We start from the raw sequence: 22891 nt of genomic DNA on the forward strand, positions 1-22891 counted from the left end.
AAAGGATATCACCACATGGGCTCAGGAACACTTCAGAAACCCACTGTCAGTAACTACAGTTGGTCGCTACATCTGTAAGTGCAAGTTAAAACTCTCCTATGCAAGGCGAAAACCGTTTATCAACAACACCCAGAAACGCAGTCGGCTTTGCTGGGCCTGCGCTCATCTAAGATGGACTGATACAAAGTGTAAAAGTGTTCTGTGGTCGGACGAGTCCACATTTCAAATTGTTTTTGGAAACTGTGGATGTCGTGTCCTCTGGACCAAAGAGGAAAAGAACCATCCGGATTGTTATAGGCGCAAAGTTGAAAAGCCAGCATCTGTGATGGTATGGGGGTGTATTAGTGCCCAAGACATGGGTAACTTACACATCTGTGAAGGCGCCATTAATGCTGAAAGGTACATACAGGTTTTGGAGCAACATATGTTGCCATCCAAGCAACGTTACGATGGACGCCCCTGCTTATTTCCGCAAGACAATGCCAAGCCAGGTGTTACATCAACGTGGCTTCATAGTAAAAGAGTGCGGGTACTAGACTGGCCTGCCTGTAGTCCAGACCTGTCTCCCATTGAAAATGTGTTGCGCATTATGAAGCCTAAAATACCACAACGGAGACTCCCGGACTGTTGAACAACTTAAGCTGTACATCAAGCAAGAATGGGAAAGAATTCCACCTGAGAAGCTTAAAAAATGTGTCTCCTCAGTTCCCAAACGTTTACTGAGTGTTGTTAAAAGGAAAGGCCATGTAACACAGTGGTGAACATGCCCTTTCCCAACTACTTTGGCACGTGTTGCAGCCATGAAATTTTAAGTTAATTATTTGCACAAAAAAAATAAAGTTTGAGTTTCAACATCAAATATCTTGTCTTTGTAGTGCATTCAATTGAATATGGGTTGAAAGGGATTTGCAAATCATTGTATTCCGTTTATATTTACATCTAACACAATTTCCCAACTCATATGGAAACGGGGTTTGTACATTTATGAATATAAAACTTAGCCAATAGTATAAAGAGGTTTCAAAGGTAAAATTCCTTTTCCAATTTTTTTTCATACAGTGTAAAACTAAATATCACATCTTTAAAACAAAGCACAAATTTGTCATGAATGTTGTCCAGGATGAAGCGACAGATGCTCAAGCTGTTTGATTATCGTGTGAATTAAGCTGTGAAGACGAGAACGGATGTGACGTCATATGCAACCCGCCTGTTCCAGGAAAACAGTTGTACTGTTTTTGTACTTTTTTTTATTGTTATCGTTCATATGATTGTTTGTAAATATTTAACGTTATAAATAAAGGTTTATAAAAAATAAAAATAAAAATAAACAATTTCCTGTGCGTGTGACCTGCTACGTAGGCACTTCCGTTTCCGCAATGGAAGCCAGCTAACTCGCCAGTCGACGTGCTATCGCGCCACTCTCGCTTCTTTCTCTTTTAGTTACACGGGAGTGGCAATAGTGTTCTACTGTGGATTTCGATGGTCCACGAGGTGCGGTAAAAAGTAAGAATAAATAAAAAAAGAAGACACGCCAGTTTAGAATTGTCAACACGAGTTCGTACTCCAAACATGGCGCATGACAATATGGTTTATGTACCTGAACTACAATTCCCAGAGGTCCTCTCGTGCAGCCAAACAGGAAGTGCCCTTTCAGCGTAAGTGCATCAATGTTGCAATTACAATGCAAAAGGCTTAAAACAATAAAGTAACAGTAAGTACATGGCATACTGGGGTATTGGAAGTAGTATTTGTATTACTTAATGCATTATTATTAATATGTATTAATAATAGGTATTGTTTGGAATACCTTTCTGACGGTATCTCTATTAATTAATTATAAATAATTCAAATTTAGATACGCAAATGTAAACATATCTTCAGTCAGCAACATATCTGTATGTGGAATTAAATTATGGTATGGATTAAGCAAAGCAATCAAACAATGTACCAATGTGATCCACTTCAAGAAACTATTCAAACTTAAAGTGTTTACAAAGTACAAAGAAGAAGAACCATAATAAACATTCTGAATTTATTTCATCCATCCATTCATTCATTCTCAAAATAATCTTACTCATCTCACCATATGAAATGTAACTTACTTCACTGAGTATTATTTATTTATTTATTTTTATTGTGATTACATATGCAGTATATTGTGAATAAATTGAGAACAGGAAGTGAACAAAAATTTTAGCAACTGTTACGTAAAAGAAAAGGGGTAGGATTAAATAAACTCTGCTTCTTCCTTATCCTTTTCGAACATGTTGAAAAGAGAAACTGGAAATTGTGATGTATCATGTTGTATGCTTGCATGTTCCAAATAAACTTAAAAAAAAAATATTGGGATGAGAACACAATTTCAACCTATTTGGCTACAGTAGCCTGAGAGTGCAAAACACTTTTCCACACCTTGAAACAAATTAGAACGACGGAAAACCAATTAACAAAAGACAAAACAACTTAACACAGTTAACAAAAGACAAAGCAAATTACTATTACGCAAAGCAAATTAACAATTTAGAATTACACCATTAACAAAAGGCAAAACAAATTACTATTACGCAATGCAAATTAACAACTTAGAATTACACTAAGCAACCAACAAAAGACAAAACGATGTCAGAAAACACATTAACAAAAGCGAAACAACTTACAATTCCAAGAAAAGGAAGGTCCAAAATCACTGATGACAACTCGGTCAACCAGTCCTTATTTTCTCATTCAACTTGACTTAAATACTTCAACTAGTGCAAACATATTTGTACGTGTTTTCATCATGCTGTAACGACACTGGTGAGTCACATATATACAGTACAGGCCAAACGTTTGGACACACCTTCTCCTCATTCAATGTGTTTTCTTTATTTGCATGACTATTTACATTGCAGATTGTCACTAAAGGCATCCAAACTATGAATGAACACATGTGGAGTTATGTACTTAAGAAAAAAAAAGGTGAAATAACTGAAAACATGTTTTGCAGTTAGGCCCATAAATATTTGTACATTGCCACAATTTTCAGTATTCCAGGTCTGTACAACATCACAATGGATATGAAATGAAACAACCAAAATGTGCTTTAAGTGCAGACTTTGAGCTTTAATTTGAGGGTATTTACATCCAAATCAGGTGAACGGTGTAGGAATTACAACACATTTTATATCAAGGTTCAAGGTTCAACTTTATTGTCCCCGCAGGGAAATTTGTCTTGGGCACAGTGCATCATTGCTTTCTTAACATACACAAAAACAACAGAACAAAAACACAAGCACAGACACAACCACAACCAGACAACTAACATTTAAACATCAGAACATGGAGCTTGATAGACATAGGTGGCACATTGATGTAGGCATAAAATCTACAGTATGGAGATAAAGATAAAGTACCAGTGTGCATGGCACACATGGATAAAGTGCTGTGTGCTAAAGTGCTATGTGCTAAAGTGCTATGTGCTAAAAAAAAGTGCTAACCTATGTATTAACATTCTATTGCACATTGTTGGTCAGCTTAATGGAGGCTGGGACAAATGATAATTTAAGGCGGTTAGATTTGCATAGTGGGACCCGGAGTCTTCTCCCTGATGGCAGGGTTCCATATTCAGGGAAGAGTGGGTGTTGTGAGTTGAAAATAATTTTCTTAGCTTTTTTCCTAACTGCCTGCTCATAGATGCTCTGTACAGGCTCATATTCTTTCCTCCCTACGATTTTCATTGCCGTTTTATGCATGCCGGCCAGTTTGCTTTTTAGCTTAACGGTTAGGTTGCCAAACCATGAGGTGATCCCGTATCTAATGATGCTCTCTACAATGGCACGGTAGAAAATCATCATGATGTGGCTGCTTACGCCGTACAATCTTAATCTTCACAAAAAATATAGCCTCTGTTGCAGTCTATTGCACAGTTTGTCAATATGTGTCTTCCAGCAGAGAAGATTATCAATATGAACCCCTAAATATTTATATGAGGATACCTGGGTGATTTCCTGATTTTTGATGACCACTGGCTCATGGTCAGTCACTTTCCTCAGATCCAAAACCATTTCCTGTGTCTTGGTCACATTTAGAATAAGATGGTTGGTATCACACCACCTAATAAATAGGTCTTTCTCGTCTTGGTACACAGAGGGGTCCGTATCCTTGTGTAGAAGGCTTAGGAGCACGGTATCGTCCACAAATTTCACCATATAATTGTTAGGGTGCACAGTCCTACAATCATTAGTGTACAATGTAAACAGTGTTGGTGATACAACGCAACCCTGTGGGACGCCTGTGTTGCAGTCTTTGGTGTCTGACAGTGTTCTGTTGACCTTCACTTGCTGTGTTCTGTCCACTTTTTAAGGGACCAAAAGTAATTGGACAATTGGCTACTCAGCTGTTCCATGGCCACGTTTGTGTTATTCCCTTGTTTTTTTTTCAATTATTTCATTTACAAAGAGCAGATAAAAGGTCTATATGGCATTTCAAGTGTGGTATATTCATTTGGAATCTGGGGAGGTCATCTCTCAGTATGAAGTCCAAAGAGCTGTCACTTTCAGTGAAGCAAGCCATCATTAGGCTGAAAAATCAAAACAAAACCATCAGATAGATAGCAAAAACATAAGGTGTGGCCAAATCAACTGTTTGGTACATTCTTAAAAAGAGAACGCACTGCTGAGCTCAGCAACACCAAAAGACCTGGAAGACCACGGAAAACAAGTGTGGTGGATGACAGACAAATCCTTTCCCTTGTCAAGAAAAAGCCCTTCACAACAGTTGGCCAGATGAAGAAAACTCCCCAGGAGGTACAGTAGGTGGATCTGTGTCCAAGTCAACAAATAAGAGAAAACTTCACCAGAGGTTTCATCACAAGGTGTAAACCATTGGTGAGCCTCAAAAACAGGAAGGCCGGATTAGAGTTTGCAAAGAAACATGTAAAAGAGCCTGTGAAGTTCTGGAACAACATCTTATGGACAGATGAGACCAAGATCAACTTGTACCAGAATGATGGAAAGAGAAGAGTATGGAGGAGGGAAGGAACTGCTCAAGATCCAAAGCATAGCACCTCATCAGTCAAGCATGGTGGTGGTAGTGGAACTGGATCTCTTATATTTATTATTGATGTGACCGCTGATAAGAGCAGCAGAATGAATTCTGAAGTGTTCGGGGCAATATTATCTGCTCATATTCAGCCAAATGATTCAAAACTCATTGGACGGCGCTTCACAATGCAGATGGACAATGACCCGAAGCATACTGCGAAAGCAACCAAATAGTTTTTCAAGGCAAAGAAGTGGAATGTTCTGCAATGGCCAAGTCAATCACCTGACCTGAATCCCATTGAGCATGAATTTCACTTGCTGAAGACAAAACTGAAGGGAAAATGCCCAAAGAACAATCAGGAAGTAAAGACAGCTGCAGCAGAGCATCACCAGGGACTAAACCCAGCGTCTGGTGATGTCTATGAGTTCCACACTTCAGGCTGTCATTGACTGCAAAGGATTTGCAACAAAGTAATAAAAAGTGACAATTTGATTTATGGTTATATTAGTTTGTCCAATAACTTTTGGTCCCTTAAAAAGTGGAAGGCACTTATAAAATGTGTTGTAATTCCTACACCGTTCACCTGATTTTGATGTACATACCCTCAAATTCAAGCTCAAAGTCTGCACTTAAAGCAGATCTTGATTGTTTCATTTCAAATCCATTGTGGTGTTGTATAGAGCTGGAATACTGAAAATTGTGTCAATGTCCAAATATTTATGGACCTAACTGTATATTAGAGAGGGCAGCACGGTGGCAGAGGGGTTAGTGCATCTGCCTCACAATAAGAAGGTCCTGAGTAGTCTTGGGTTCAATCCCGGGCTCGGGATCTTTCTGTGTGGAGTTTGCATGTTCTCCCCGTGACTGCGTGGGTTACCTCCGGGTACTCCGGCTTCCTCCCACCTCCAAAGACATGCACCTGGGGATAGGTTGATTGGCAACACTAAATTGGCCCTAGTGTGTGAATGTGAGTGTGAATGTTGTCTATCTGTGTTGGCCCTGCGATGAGGTGGCGACTTGTCCAGGGTGTACCCCGCCTTCCGCCCGATTGTAGCTGAGATAGGCTCCAGCGCCCCCCGCGACCCCAAAGGGAATAAGCGGTAGAAAATGGATGGATGGATGTATATTAGAGTTTCTTCAAAATAGCCACCTTTTGCTCCGATTACTGCATTGCACACTCTTGGCATTCTCTCGATGAGCTTCAAGCACACCTGTGAAGTGAAAACCATTTCAGGTGACTACCTCTTGAAGCACATTGAGAGAATGCCAAGAGTGTGCGAAAAAGTAATCAGAGCAAAGGGTGGCTATTTTGAAGAAACTAGAATTTAAACCATGTTTTCAGTTATTTTTTTTGTTAAGTACATAACTCCTCATGTGTTCATTCATAGTTTTGATGCCTTCAGTGACAATCTACAATGTAAATAGTCATGAAAATGAAGAAACTGCATTGAAATGAGGAGGTGTGTCCTAACTTTTGGCTTATACGTACACATTTGTTGTCATTTGATGTTGCTCCGCGGTAGCAAGTTGACATGGGCAGTTTATATTTGCTACACAATGAACTTGTTGTCATTACTCTGCCAGCACACGTGTATGTTTATTTCTAGAAATATTCTTTTTGCGGTAATGATGACAGTGCTTGGCAGGTTTGATTACGGCTGTTAGAATCAGAATCAGAATCAGAAATACTTTATTAATCCCCGAGGGGAAATTACAATTTTCAGCACAATCCCATTCAAGATCAGACAAACATTACAGGGAGACAGAACAGGATCAAACATTACAAGGAGACAGAACAGGATCGCTGACGGGTCTGCCAACTTCCGGCGCCCCTTACAAAAAAGGTGAGAAACAGGTGGAAAAAGAAATTCGGTCTAAGGTTGGGCCCCTGGAGAAGGGGTCCAGACTGAGGCCAAGGGAAAAAACATCTCATAGCCATAGCACACAATGTAACGTAATGTAACTATTCCATCTAAGTTTTATGCAATGAACATGGTGTATATTTATTGTGTTCATTGAATAATTTGGCACTAGTTGGAGCATTTAAGTGAAGTTGAAGGAGGCAAGAAGGACCCTTCGGATATGGATGAAATGATTAGTTGACTTTGCTGTCAATCTGTGATTTTGGACGTTCCGTTTGTTTCACTTTTTGTTAATCCGGTATGTGAAATTGTAAATTGTAGAAATGTCTTCGATTCTGTTCATAACTTTTATGGACAGAATTTCTAGGCGCAGTCAAAGCGTTGAGGGGATCTGGTTTGGTGGCTGCAAGATTAGGTCTCTGCTTTTTGCAGATGATGTGGTCCTGATGGCTTCAGCTGGCCAGGATCTTCAGCTCTCACTGGATCGGTTCGCAGCCGAGTGTGAAGCGACTGGGATGAGAATCAGCACCTCCAAGTCCGAGTCCATGGTTCTCGCCCGGAAAAGGGTGGAGTGCCATCTCCGGGTTGGGGAGGAGATCTTACCCCAAGTGTAGGAGTTCAAGTACCTCGGAGTCTTGTTCACAAGTGAGGGAAGAGTGGATCGTGAGATCGACAGGCGGATCGGTGCGGCGTATTCAGTAATGCGGACGCTGTATCAGTCCGTTGTGGTGAAGAAGGAGCTGAGCCGGAAGGCAAAGCTCTCAATTTACCGGTCGATCTACGTTCCCATCCTCACCTATGGTCATGAGCTTTGGGTTATGACCGAAAGGACAAGATCACGGGTACAAGCGGCCGAAATTAGTTTCCTCCGCCGGGTGGCGGGGCTCTCCCTTAGAGATAGGGTGAGAAGCTCTGCCATCCGGGGGGAGTTCAAAGTAAAGCCACTGCTCCTCCACATGGAGAGGAGCCAGATGAGGTGGTTCGGGCATCTGGTCAGGATGCCACCCGAACGCCTCCCTAGGGAGGTGTTTAGGGCACGTACGACCGGTAGGAGGCCACGGGGAAGACCCAGGACACGTTGGGAAGACTATGTCTCCCGGCTGGCCTGGGAACGCCTCGGGATCCCCCGGGAAGAGCTGGACGAAGTAGCTGGGGAGAGGGAAGTCTGGGCTTCCCTGCTTAGGCTGCTGCCCCCGCGACCCGACCTCGGATAAGCGGAAGAATATGGATGCATGGATGGAATGTCTTCGAAGAATTTGACATTTGGCGATTCGATTCGGAGAGGTCGAATTCGACGATCAACTTCGCAGCTCAATCATCTGATATTAGTATTTGGAGAGATGCAAGTTAATACCTGCTGTGGTGTGTTGACAGGATACATTGATTGTATTCATGATGTTTTATTTAAATATTAGGAAAAAATTCATGTGTGCAGACATAGTTTTTTAGAGAGTGCGAGATGCATCATAGTATCGGCCGTCACTTTCAGACGACTTCCTGATGGGACATCATGTCTCAAAATCTGATTGTCTGCACACAATAATCTTTTAACGTATAGTGTTGGGAGGATGTTCCTACATTTGGTATGGGATTAAGGCTCGTTGAGACGCGCTGCTGTCACACCCGGAGCTCGCCATGCCTTCAAACGCCTCTGACTGGCCAAATCACGCCAAACAAGTAGAAAAAGGTCATTATTCTTCTGTTGGTTCACATACACAAACTCTGTTATTACCTACTCAGTGGCCTAGTGGTTAGAGTGTCCGCCCTGAGATCGGTAGGTTGTCATACCAAAGACTATAAAAATGGGACCCATTACCTCCCGGCTTGGCACTCAGCATCAAGGGTTGGAATTGGGGGTTAAATCACCAAAATGATTACCGGGCGCGGCACTGTTGCTGCCCACTGCTCCCCTCACCTCCCAGGGGGTGAACAAGGGGATGGGTCAAATGCAGAGGACAAATTTCACCACACCTAGTGTGTGTGTGACAATCATTGGTACTTTAACTTTAACTTAACTTAACTTTACTGATCTATTTAGTCAAGTTTGATGTCCTCTTGGTGCCACTGTTGTTTAGCCTTTTTTTTGAGGTGGAAAAAGTCTTTGTTTTGTTCACTTTCAATCCAATCCAATCCACTTTATTTATATAGCACATTTAAACAACAAGAATGTTTCCAAAGTGCTGCACAGTCATGTTAAAAACAATATTAAAAACAATATTATGCTCCACCAATGGCTGAATAAAAACAAAAAATAAATAAATATAAAACCAATATAAAAACAATATAAAAATAAATATGATTAAAAACGATTTTAAAGGGTAAAACCAATTAAAACAGTAATTAGAAATCAAAATTTATAAAAAAAAAACAGAGGACAGAAGACCACACAACTCACGTGTGTTGTGTAGAGTGTTCCAGAGCTTAGGGCCAACCACAGAGAAGGCCCTGTCTCCCCTGGTTTTAAGTCTCGTCTTAGGCACCAAGAGCAGTAGCTGGCTCTCGGACCTGTAAATTTGGATGAGGTCCGAGATATACTGAGGTGCCAGTCCATGTAAAGCTTTAAAAACAAACAGCAAGGTTTTAAAATCTATTCTAAAATGAATTGATTTTAATGTAAGACTATTTATTTTATAAGTTCTATTATTTAACCTAGTGACCAGGCAGTATACACAATACATATCACAATCTGTTTATTTCTATTAAAAAAAAAATGCCATCAATTCGACTGATCGTCGATGATGAGTAAAAGCAAACTAATCAGACTCTACAATGAAAGTCCTTACACCGAATGTCCACTAGATCCAAAGTGGCTGCGGAACAGCACCCGCACGGCGGCGGACACTTTCTGTTTTTTGTCCATTTGTCCGATTCCACCACCTGCGGAACGTTTACTGACATGCCGTTGACGTTCCGCATTCCAGCCATAAAAATACGCAGAGCTTCAACAAAACCCAAAACCAGTGAAGTTGGCCCGTTGTGTAAATCGTAAATAAAAACAGAATACAATGATTTGCAACCTATATTCAATTGAATACATTGCAAAGACAAGATACTTAACGTTCGAACTTGTAAACTTTGTTATTTTTTGCAAGTATTAGCTCATTTAGTATTTGATGGTTGCCACATGTTTCAAAACATGTTGCAGGCAAAAAAAAGACTCAAAAAGTTGAGGAATGCTCATCAAACATTTATTTGGAACAGGCTAATTGGGAACAGGTGGGTGCCATGATTGGGTATAAAAGCAACTTCCGTGAAATGCTCAGTCATTCACAAACAAGGATGGGGTGAGGGTCACCACTTTGTGAACAAATGCGTGAGCAAATTGTCGAACAGTTTAAGAACAGCATTTCTCAACGAGCTATTGCAAGGAATTTAGGGACTTCACCATCTAAGGTCTGTAATATCATCAAAAGGTTCAAAGAATCTGGAGAAATCACTGCACGTAACCGGCAATGGCCGTGACCTTCGATCCCTCAGGCATGTGTAAAGGATATTACCACATGGGCTCAGGAACACTTCAGAAAACCGCTGTCAGTAACTACAGTCAGTCGCTGTTGCTGCCATTAAGTTAATGATTATTTGCAAAAAAAAATTGTGTTTCTCAGTTCGAACGTTAAATATCTTGCCTTTGCAGTCTATTCAATTGAATATAAGTTGAAAAGGATTTGCAAATCATTGTATTCTGTTTTTATTTACCATTTACACAACGTGTAAACAAGTCAGGTCCGCATGGAGATGGAGGGGGCGTGGCCTCTAGCTCGGCCTGAATTTCGGGAGATTTTCGGGAGAAAATTTGTCCCGGGAGGTTTTCGGGAGAGGCGCTGAATTTCGGTAGTCTCCCGGAAAATCCGGGAGGGTTGGCAAGTATGATCAAGATTATTATATATATATATATATATATATATATATGTATATGTATGTATGTCTGTGTATATATATATATGTATGTATGTATGTATGTCTGTATATATATGTATATATGTATATATATATATATGTATATATGTATATATATATATATATATATATGTATTAGAGATGCGCGGATAGGCAATTATTTCATCTGCAACCGCATCAGAAAGTCGTCAACCATCCGCCATCCACCCGATGTAACATTTGATCAGAACCGCACCCGCCCGCCATCCGCCCGCACCCGCCCGTTGTTATATATCTAATATAGACGATGCAAGGCATTAGTGAGGCATACCTGCCAACTACTCCGGTTTTCCCGTAATTCGTACGGTTTTCATCAACCTATTCCGGGTTACGGTTGCAGTGATAAAAAAAATGGTTTTTCATTCATTTAAAAAAAAAAGGGTGAAAACTACGCGAATTGCACCTTGTGCAGACAAGATTTTTTGATCGGACACGGAGGAATTAGCGATGTAAAAGACCATGTTGGGACAAAAAAACACAAGTCTAATGCCGTTGCTAGCGATACAAGTGGAAAACTTTCAACGTTTTTCGTCGCCCAAACAGATTCTTTGGATGTGATAAATGCCGAAGTTTTATTTACGGAGGCAATAATTGAGCATGGACTTCCAATCGCACTGGCTGATCACATGGGACAGTTAAATGTTTGTAATGCAACCTTTAAAAATCATTACGCGGTGATCGCGGTACCAAAAAAAAACTTTTCTTGCATGATAATGTCCAGAAAAACTCGCTTTATATTACTATAGAGTCCTTTTAACGAATGAGTTTGATGGTTTATCACAAACCTTAAATGAAAGAAGTCCTTTGTTCTCCTGCACCATGCATGCACTTTGGCCTTGCTTCGTGTTTGGTGCGCAATCCTGTCGGCTGTATTTCACAGCACGTCTTTGACAACTTGAAGTGGCATAAAACATTTAAAACAAAGGGGTTATAGGAACAATCACTTTCAGTGTTTTATGCCACTTCAAGTTGTCAAAGACGGTATGCTGGTGCCCGACTGCCACAAGTGGAACAAACATTTGAAACAAAGGGGTTATAGGAACAATCACTTTCAGTGTTTTATGCCACTTCAAGTAAACTTATCATAAAGTTACCATATCATTTTTGCAGTATGATCAATCTGATAGAATAAATTTGGATTTTAGCCACAAAAAGGTAATGACACCAATGTTATCTATTGGAATTGTTTAGTACTGTTATACTGTTAAAAGTGTTTGTACTATTTATGCTTTCAAGTCCAAGTTGAAGAAATCTTGTTAAATGTTGACAGCATAACTACCAAAATACAGAAGTATGTCCTTAATATTTTTGCAGTGCTATTTCTGTTGAAAAGTTAAAATGATTACATTAGAGATGTGATGTGCCACTTTTCAAGTGTCTGATGGCTTAAATTAATTTTCATTAATTTTTCATATTTTGAATTCTTTTGAAAGGCTTACAAAAAAACTACATTTGAATTGTAATTCCATGCTATTGACAGGACTATTAATTTTAATGAAGTTAGCTTACCATGTTTACAGTATGATAATTGTGATAGAAATGTGAATTTTAGGCACAGAATATTTTTTACAATTGAACAAGGCAGTAGATTATACAAGCTTGGACAGAAAGTTAATAATGACACCAATTTTTTTTTAATGGAATTGTTTAGTACTGTTTTACCATTTGTTTACTGTAAAAAGTGTTTATACTGTTTATACTTTCAATTAACAAATTGAAGTCTTGTGAAAGGTTGACAGGATAACTGGCATTAACTGTCAAAATAATTTCAAACTATTGAAGTTAGCTTACAGAATAAACATGTCAATCAACCCATATGATTTTTGCTGTAATATTTTTGTTTTGAAAAGTCACTGTGACTGATAGAAAAGTGATGGTTTTAGCAACATTTTAACCTGTCTGAATGCTAATAATCATTTTGCGTCGGGGGGCGAAGCCCTGAACCCTCCACCAGGACTTTGTCCTGGACCTACCGGGGCCTGCGGCCCTTGGACCCTGGCTACTAGGTTTTTCTGATTTCAAAAGTTGGCAGGTATGGTGAGGTTATAAAGCTTTTGCCTGTTAAAGAAAGGAGACTGATCCAATGCAGCACAAACATTCGCGTGCCACGCTGTCACGACCCAGACGCACACCAGTGCGCAATCATATGGGAGCCGCGCTGAGCGCACCTCCAAGCGCGTCTCGCTGCCGGCGACGGCCGGGTATGGGCCCGACGCTCCAGCGCCATCCATTTTCAGGGCTAGTTGATTCGGCAGGTGGGTTGTTACACACTCCTTAGCGGGTTCTGACTTCCATGGCCACCGTCCTGCTCTCTATATCAACCAGGGTGAGCCCCACCCCTTTCGTGAGCGCACTGCGCGCGGAGTGACCCCTGTTATGAGCCCCCGGCCACGGGGGTGGCGGGCAGGTAAGCTGCTTACCTGCTGCGCGTGACGCCGGCCGCGGCGAAGGCGGACGAGGCGGGGTGTCGGTGCGGTGGGCGCGGTGGTGACCCTGGACGTGCGTCGGGCCCTTCTCGCGGATCGCCTCAGCTACGGCTCCCGGTGGGGCCCTCTCGGGGGAAGGGGCCTCTGTCCCGGACCCCGGCCCCGGACCCCGGCGAGGCGTCCCTTCTCCGCTCCGTAAAAGTGTCCATCTCTTTTCTTTTTTTTTCTTCTGTTGTGGCATATGCAGCAGGTGCCTGCTCGTTTTTCGTATGTGGGTAACAACATTTAACTATGTATATATATTTCCGAATCTGATTAATATTAAAAAAAATAATAATTGTATGTACAATTAGTATCAAAAACACAAATGATTACATTTATTTATTTTTTCCTTGCATTTAAAATTTGAAGATTATTTTCAAAAATTATACACGTTTGATCAGTTTTATTTTTATTTCTATTATTATTTTAAAAAAAATCTATCAATCAAAGTCTGTTTATACAGCCCTTACTCACAAATGCCTCAAAGGACTGCACAAACCAAGACACCTGACCCCACATCAGGACAAGAAAAAACTTATTCCAATGGGAACAATGAGAACAAAAAAGAAGTGTATATATTAGGGATGTCTGATAATGGCTTTTTGCCGATATTCCGATATTGACCAAACCCTTAATTACCGATACCGATATCAACCGATACCGATATATACAGTCATGGAATTAACACATTATTATGCCTAATTTGGACAACCAGGTATGGTGAAGATAAGGTCCTTTTTAAAAAATAATAATGAAATAAAATAAGATAAATAAATAAAAAATATTTTCTTGAATAAAAAAGAAAGTAAAACAATATAAAAACAGTTACATAGAAACTAGTAATTAATGAAAATGAGTAAAATTAACTGTTAAAGGTTAGTACTATTAGTGGACCAGCAGCACGCACAATCATGTGTGCTTACGGACTGTATCCCTTGCAGACTGTATTGATATATATTGATATATAATGTAGGAACCAGAATATTAATAACAGAAAGAAACAACCCTTTTGTGTGAATGAGTGTAAATGGGGGAGTGAGGTTTTTTGGGTTGGTGTACTAATTGTAAGTGTATCTTGTGTTTTTTATGTTGATTTAATAAAAAAAATAAAAAAACTATACCAAAAATTTAAAAAACGATACCGATAATTACATTTTAAAACATTTATCGGCCGATTAATATCGGACATCTCTAGTATATATTGTTAGTTTTTGGATCTTTTAAAATCCTCACATAACATATGCACAATAAAAAAAAAAAAAGTCACAACATTTATTTTCGTATTTATATTTTTTCTTTTTTAAAGAATTAGAAAAATGTTTTGACTTTATTTTGGAGGTCAAACCAGGAAACGAATGCTACTTCCTCTTTCTGACTTGACATGTTTTTGCCCAGCAGGTCACGCCCAAGCTGCCTGCGTTACTGAGAGAGAGGCGTTGCCGCAGTGTGTCTGCAGCAGGACGGGGTACTATTATCCCCAGAAATCCATCACTCACATCCACCCAGGACCGCCCTCCCCATTACTACCAGCCGAGCGGCATACTTTCTAAAGTGGGGGGGTGCAGTAGGATGTGGGCCTCAGCTGCTGGCATCCTTCATGAGATCTTTATTTTCAGCATCATCTGACAACTGACTGCAGACTGACAGCATGAGCAGCACTGGTAAGAAGCTACTCTTGTGTTCCATCAGGCTTATTATTGCAGGCCAGGAAAATGGCTGACCCTGTCAAAAACCTGACCATCGACCCTGTTTTGGCCCGTCCCCCAAATCAAAACATGACATTATTTCTAAAGTTAGATTGATTTATTTTATTTTGTCATTATAATACTCTAAAAATCAATTTAATAGATTTATTTACAGTTTTATTTTGTTTATTTTATCGCATATAGTTACTTTTTTTGCCAGCTGCTACAAGAGTATGGCAAAATAGCCCTTTTAACCCCTGGTGTTCATCCCAAAGCTTCAATGTAGACCAAAAACAAACTCTGAGTCTAATCCTGAACTTTGAGTTGACTTGCTGCAAAATTGGAAACTCAGGGTTTTCGGTTCTAGAATAGAATATCTGAGTTAAATCGATCAATCCTGAGTACCGTATTTTCCAGTCCATAGGGCGCAACGGATTATAGGGCGCACTGCCAATGAATGGTCTATTTTCGATCTTATTTCATATATAAGGCACACCTGATTATAGGATGTATTAAAGGGGTCATATTATTCTTCTTTTTTTCTTCAATGTTCAATGTTTACTTATATAGCCCTAAATCACAAGTGTCTCAAAGGGCTGCACAAGCCACAACGACATCCTCGGCTCAGATCCCACATCAGGGCAAGGAAAAACTCAACCCAATGGGACAATGAGAAACCTTGGAGGGGACCACAGATGTGGGAACCCCCACCCCTGGGCGACCGGTGCAATGGATGTGAGTGGATCTAGCATAATATTGTGAGAGTCCAGTTCATAGTGGATCTAACATAATAGTGAGAGTCCAGTCCATAGTGGATCTAACATAATAGTGAGAGTCCAGTCCATAGTGGATCCAACATAACAGTGTGAGAGTCCAGTCCATAGTGGATCTAACATAATAGTGAGAGTCCAGTCCATAGTGGATCTAACATAATATTGTGAGAGTCCAGTCCATAGTGGATCTAACATAATAGTGAGAGTCCAGTCCATAGTGGATCTAACATAATAGTGAGAGTTCAGTCCATAGTGGATCTTACATAATAGTGAGAGTCCAGTCCATAGTGGATCTAACATAACAGTGTGAGAGTCCAGTCCATAGTGGATCTAACATAACAGTGTGAGAGTCCAGTCCATAGTGGATCTAACATAATAGTGAGAGTCCAGTCCATAGTGGATCTAACATAATAGTGTGAGAGTCCAGTTCATAGTGGATCTAACATAATAGTGAGAGTCCAGTCCATAGTGGGGCCAGCAGGAGACCAGGTCCCCAACCGATACACAGGCGAGCGGTCCACCCCGGGTTCCGACTTTGGATAACCAGCACTTCATCCATGGCCACCGGACCTGTGGCCCCCCCTCCACAAGAGAGAGGGGGGCAGAGGAGAAAAGAAAAGAAACGGCAGATCAACTGGTCTAAAAAGGGGGTCTATTTAAAGGCTAGAGTATACAAATGAGTTTTAAGATGGGACTTAAATGCTTCTACTGAGGTAGCATCTCTAACTGTTACCGGGAGGGCATTCCAGAGTACTGGAGCCCGAATAGAAAACGCTCTATAGCCCGCAGACTTTTTTGGGGCTCTGGTAATCACTAATAAGCCGGAGTTCTTTGAACGCAGATTTCTTGCCGGGACATATCGTACAATACAATCCGCAAGATAGGCTGGAGCTAGACCGTGTAGTATTTTATACGTAAGTAGTAAAACCTTAAAGGGGAACATTATCATAATTTCAGAAGGGTTAAAACCATTAAAAATCAGTTCCCAGTGGCTTATTTTATTTTTCGAAGTTTTTGTCAAAATTTTACCCATAACGCAATATCCCTAAAAAAAGCTTCAAAGTGCCTGATTTTAACCATCGTTATATACACCCGTCCATTTTCCTGTGACGTCACATAGTGATGCCAACACAAACAAACATGGCGGATAGAACAGCAAGCTATAGCGACATTAGCTCGGATTCAGACTCGGATTTCAGCGGTTTAAGCGATTCAACAGATTACGCATGTATTGAAACGGATGGTTGTAGTGTGGAGGCAGGTAGCGAAAACGAAATTGAAGAAGAAACCGAAGCTATTGAGCCATATCGGTTTGAACCGTATGCAAGCGAAACCGACGAAAACGACACGACAGCCAGCGACACGGGAGAAAGCGAGGACGAATTCGGCGATCGCCTTCTAACCAACGATTGGTATGTGTTTGTTTGGCATTAAAGGAAACTAACAACTATGAACTAGGTTTACAGCATATGAAATACATTTGGCAACAACATGCACTTTGAGAGTGCAGACAGCCCATTTCAGGCGCGCTAAGAACATATATTTTTCCACGATTTCAGCTCTCAGGTTAACCATACCTAAATAGACACAAAATACTACATTACACAAGACTACCCGAATGTACTCGAATGATTGAAAAAAATACATGTTTTTAAGCTAAATTATTGGTAAACACAGTTTATGTATAATAATTTACGTAAATCTGCGAGTAATGAATAAAGTTTTCATCAATTAATATATTCTGTATTCCTATAAGGAAGCAGGGCCTGGGGAATCTGTGGTGGGCTCTCCTATTTCTGGGGCTGAGGTTGCCGAGGTAGTTAAAAAGCTCCTCGGTGGCAAGGCCCCGGGGGTGGATGAGATCCGCCCGGAGTTCCTTAAGGCTCTGGATGTTGTGGGGCTGTCTTGGTTGACAAGACTCTGCAACATCGCGTGGACATCGGGGGCGGTACCTCTGGATTGGCAGACCGGGGTGGTGGTTCCTCTCTTTAAGAAGGGGGACCGGAGGGTGTGTTCCAACTATCGTGGGATCACACTCCTCAGCCTTCCCGGTAAGGTCTATTCAGGTGTACTGGAGAGGAGGCTACGCCGGATAGTCGAACCTCGGATTCAGGAGGAACAGTGTGGTTTTCGTCCTGGTCGTGGAACTGTGGACCAGCTCTATACTCTCGGCAGGGTCCTTGAGGGTGCATGGGAGTTTGCCCAACCAGTCTACATGTGCTTTGTGGACTTGGAGAAGGCATTCGACCGTGTACCCCGGGAAGTCCTGTGGGGAGTGCTCAGAGAGTATGGGGTAACGAACTGTCTTATTGTGGCAGTTCGCTCCCTGTATAATCAGTGTCAGAGCTTGGTCCGCATTGCCGGCAGTAAGTCGGACACGTTTCCAGTGAGGGTTGGACTCCGCCAAGGCTGCCCTTTGTCACCGATTCTGTTCATAACTTTTATGGACAGAATTTCTCGGCGCAGTCAGGGCGTTGAGTGGATCTGGTTTGGTGGCTGCAGGATTAGGTCACTGCTATTTGCAGATGATGTGGTCCTGATGGCTTCCTCCGGCCAAGATCTTCAGCTCTCACTGGATCGGTTCGCAGCCGAGTGTGAAGCGACTGGGATGGGAATCAGCACCTCCAAGTCCGAGTCCATGGTTCTCTCCCGGAAAAGGGTGGAGTGCCATCTCCGGGTTGGGGAGGAGATCTTGCCCCAAGTGGAGGAGTTCAAGTACCTCGGAGTCTTGTTCACGAGTGGGGGAAGAGTGGATCGTGAGATCGACAGGCGGATCGGTGCGGCGTCTTCAGTAATGCGGACGCTGTATCGATCCGTTGTGGTGAAGAAGGAGCTGAGCCGGAAGGCAAAGCTCTCGATTTACCGGTCGATCTACGTTCCCATCCTCACCTATGGTCATGAGCTTTGGGTCATGACCGAAAGGACAAGATCACGGGTACAAGCGGCCGAAATGAGTTTCCTCCGCCGAGTGGCGGGGCTCTCCCTTAGAGATAGGGTGAGAAGCTCTGTCATTCGGGGGAAGCTCAAAGTAAAGCCGCTGCTCCTCCACATCGAGAGGAGCCAGATGAGGTGGTTCGGGCATCTGGTCAGGATGCCACCCGAACGCCTCCCTAGGAAGGTGTTTCGGGCACGTCCGACCGGTAGGAGGCCACGGGGAAGACCCAGGACACGCTGGGAAGACTATCTCTCCCGGCTGGCCTGGGAACACCTTGGGATCCCTCGGGAGGAGCTGGACGAAGTGGCTGGGGAGAGGGAAGTCTGGGCTTCCTTGCTTAAACTGCTGCCCCCGCGACCCGACCTCGGATAAGCGGAAGAAGATGGATGGATGGATGGAATATATATATTCTGTAGACATACCCTCATACGCTCTCTTTTCCTGAAAGCTGATCTGTCCAGTTTTGGAGTTGATGTCAGCATCTGCTTTGAGTGTCGCAGGATATCCACACATTCTTGCCATCTCTGTCGTAGCATAGCTTTCGTCGGTAAAGTGTGCGGAACAAACGACTGACCATTTCGTCGGCTTTCCCCACACCCTCGTATTTTGAACAAATTTCGTCCAATTTCTTGCCACTTTCGCATCTTTGGGCCACTGGTGCAACTTGAATCCGTCCCTGTTCGTGTTGTTACACCCTCCGACAACACACCGACGAAAGTGAGAAAATGGCGGATTGCTTCCCGATGTGACGTCACAACGTGACGTCATCGCTCCGAGAGCGAATAATAGAAAGGCGTTTAATTCGCCAAAATTCACCCATTTAGAGTTCGGAAATCGGTTAAAAAAAATATATGGTCTTTTTTCTGCAACATCAAGGTATATATTGACGCTTACATAGGTCTGGTGATAATGTTCCCCTTTAAAGTCACATCTTAAGTGCACAGGAATCCAGTGCAGGTGAGCCAGTATAGGCGTAATATGATCAAACTTTCTTCTTCTTGTCTAGCAGCCGCATTTTGTACCTACTGTAATCTTTTAATGCTAGACATAGGGAGACCCGTAAATAATACGTTACAGTTATCAAGATGAGACGTAACGAATGCATGGATGATTTTCTAAATGTAAAACACTTCCTTGTGGTCTACATAACATGTAATGGTGGTTCTTTGGTCAAAATGTTGCTTAGATTATGTTTTAATTATGTTTTCTCCAAGCTGCTTTCTGACAGTCGCTTCCGGATGCGCCATTTTGTGGGCGGTCTTATTTACGTGGCTCACCTTCGGCGGCGTCTTCTCCCCGTCATCTTTGTTGTAGCGGTGTAGCGTGCAAGGACGGGAGTGGAAGAAGTGTCAAAAGATGGAGCTAACTGTTTTAATGACATTCAGAATTTTACTTCAATCAATAACGGAGCAGCATCTCCTCATCCGTAAACAACAACACCGGAAATGTGTCCCGTGGAAAACCGTCCGACCGGATCTCTCTAATAACTAAAGTTCCTTGGGTGAATAATGTAAACTCACTACACCGGTATGTTTTAGCGCTTGCATGGCGAGTTTACTGACAGATATAAGTAAGAACTTTAAACTACTTCATATAAGAAATGGCAACAGCGGAGGATGAATGTCCCATAACAAGAAGATAGAGAAAAAGAAGCTTATTGACTATGGTGTCGGCACAGACTACAAAGGTGGAAGCGCGCAATTTTTCAGGATTTATGCAGATCCCAAATACAGATCAGCAGGTACCAGAAGGTAAGAAAAGTTGCTTTTCATTAATATTGCGAAACAAAATGCCAGATCATGTCTTACCTTATACACACACCATAATAATACTGGTATGTTGAAGCACAGTACAATCCATCAAGCGGTGCGGCTTCATAGCTTACCAAAGTCCTACTAAAACATTTTGATAGATTTTTGAGCGCCGTGTGTAATGTTCTATATTTTCAATGGAACATATAAAATGTTGGTTTTGTTTACTTGGTTCATATTGCAGTCTACACATATCTCTTGTGTGTGACTGCCACCATATTGCAGTCTACACTTATCTCTTATGTTTGACTGCCATCTACTGGTCACACTTATCATTACACCATGTACCAAATAAAATGGTTTCGAGGTCGGCAAGCAAAACCAAAATTATTCCTATATAAAATATTGGTTAAAGTTAAAAGTTAAAGTACCACTGATAGTCACACACACATGCTAGGTGTGGTGAAATTACCCTCTGCATTTGACCCATCCCCTTGTTCCACCCACTGGGAGGTGAGGGGAGCAGCAGCGGTGGCCGCGCTCGGGAATCATTTTGGTGATTTAACCCCCAATTCCAACCCTTGATGCTGAGTGCCAAGCAGGGAGGTAATGGGTCCCATTTTCATAGTCTTTGGTATGACTCGGCCTACCAATCTCAGGTGTTGTTTACTTGAGTCATATTGCAGTTGTGTGTGACAGCCAACATATTGCAGTCTACACGTATCTCTTATGTGTGACAGCCATCATATTGCAGTCTACACGTATCTCTTATGTGTGACTGCCATCATATTGCAGTCTACACGTGTCTCTTATATTTGACTGCCATCTGCTAGTCACACTTATCATTACACCATGTACCAAATAAAATAGCTTCGAGGTCGGTAAGCAAAACCAGAATTATTCCTTACATTAGGCGCACCGGGTTATAAGGCACACTGTTGATTTTTGAGGGGAAAAAAAGATTTTAAGTGCGCCTTATAGTCCGGAAAATACGGTACATTGACTTAATTCTGTATATGAAAACAATAAAAAGGCATCATCAATGGAGCCCTGATACTGCAATTCAGCATGGTACCCGTTGGTAGAAAATGAAATGTCCGTCTTTACCTGAAAGTGAGAATGTGTGTTTATGGTGAGTATTAAGGCTCCGTTTACACTGCACACCAAATCTGATTTTTTTGTTGCCCTCAAGTGACACAATTATATATATATATTTTTTGCTTCAAATCTGATATTTTCACTTAATATTTGGACTAGGTAATCCGAATCCATCTGAAATCTGATCTTTTTAAATGTGACTGCAGTCTAAACGTAAAGTAAATGCTAATGCCAAATAAATAACTGTATATGCATCCATCCATCCATTTTCTACCGCTTGTCCCTGCATATGTTAGACCAGTTTGCTTATTAAGTAGTGTGTACTAAAAATGAAGACATACTTTGTAAAATAAACAAAATCATTTCCAATTTCAGATTTGAGGATTTAATTTAAATCGTGTATACCAAATACAGGCAGGGTTTTAACTGCAAAATAAGATAAAACATAGAAAAAGAAATAATATTAATAAATGAGATTAGTAAATAAAAACTAGGTCAAAGGCTACACAGCACCTACATCACTTTAAAGGGGACCTGTGATGATGTTAGTCTACATTTTAAACAATTCCTTGTGGTCCAGGTACCGTATTTTTCGGACTATAAGTCGCTCCGGAGTACAAGTTGCACCTGCCGAAAATGCATAATAAAGAAGGAAAAATACATATATAAGTCGCACTGGAGTATAAGTCGCATTTTTTGGGGAAATTTATTTGATAAAACCCAACACCAAGAATAGACATTTGAAAGGCAATTTAAAATAAATAAAGAATAGTGAACAACAGGCTGAATAAGTGTACGTTATATGAGGCATAAATAACCAACTGAGAAGGTGCCTGGTATGTTAACGTAACATAATATGGTAAGAGTCATTCAAATAACTATAAGATACAGAACATGTTATACGTTTACCAAACAATCTGTCACTCCTAATCGCTAAATCCCATGAAATCTTATACGTCTAGTCTCTTACGTCCATCCATCCATTTTCTACCGCTTATTCCCTTTGGGGTCGCGGGGGGCGCTGGAGCCTATCTCAGCTACAATCGGGCGGAAGGCGGGGTACACCCTGGACAAGTCCCCACCTCATCGCAGGGCCAACACAGATAGACAGACAACATTCACACTCACATCCACACACTAGGGCCAATTTAGTGTTGCCAATCAACTTATCCCCAGGTGCATGTCTTTTGGAAGTGGGAGGAAGCCGGAGTACCCGGAGGGAACCCACGCAGTCACGGGGAGAACATGCAAACTCCACACAGAAAGATCCCGAGCCCGGGATTGAACCCAAGACTACTCAGGACCTTCGTATTGTGAGGCAGATGCACTAACCCCTCTGCCACCGTGAAGCCCCTTAGTCT

The 22891-nt window shown here is 41.6% G+C and overlaps 1 protein-coding gene across 1 annotated transcript in view; it reads left to right on the forward strand.

Moving 5' to 3' along the window:
* Positions 1-1391: 1391 nt before the first annotated feature.
* The window catches only part of ablim2 (actin binding LIM protein family, member 2), a 150580-nt gene continuing 129080 nt past the window's right edge, over positions 1392-22891 (forward strand). Inside the window, exons 1-2 of the mRNA XM_072913157.1 lie at positions 1392-1655; positions 14687-14949. Of these exons, the coding sequence (XP_072769258.1) occupies positions 14937-14949 (13 nt within the window). The 5' untranslated portion in view covers positions 1392-1655; positions 14687-14936. The remainder of the gene's footprint in view (positions 1656-14686; positions 14950-22891) is intronic.

The sequence above is a fragment of the Nerophis lumbriciformis genome, linkage group LG05, assembly GCF_033978685.3.
Source record: "Nerophis lumbriciformis linkage group LG05, RoL_Nlum_v2.1, whole genome shotgun sequence".
In the NCBI taxonomy this organism is placed as follows: Eukaryota; Metazoa; Chordata; class Actinopteri; order Syngnathiformes; family Syngnathidae; genus Nerophis; species Nerophis lumbriciformis.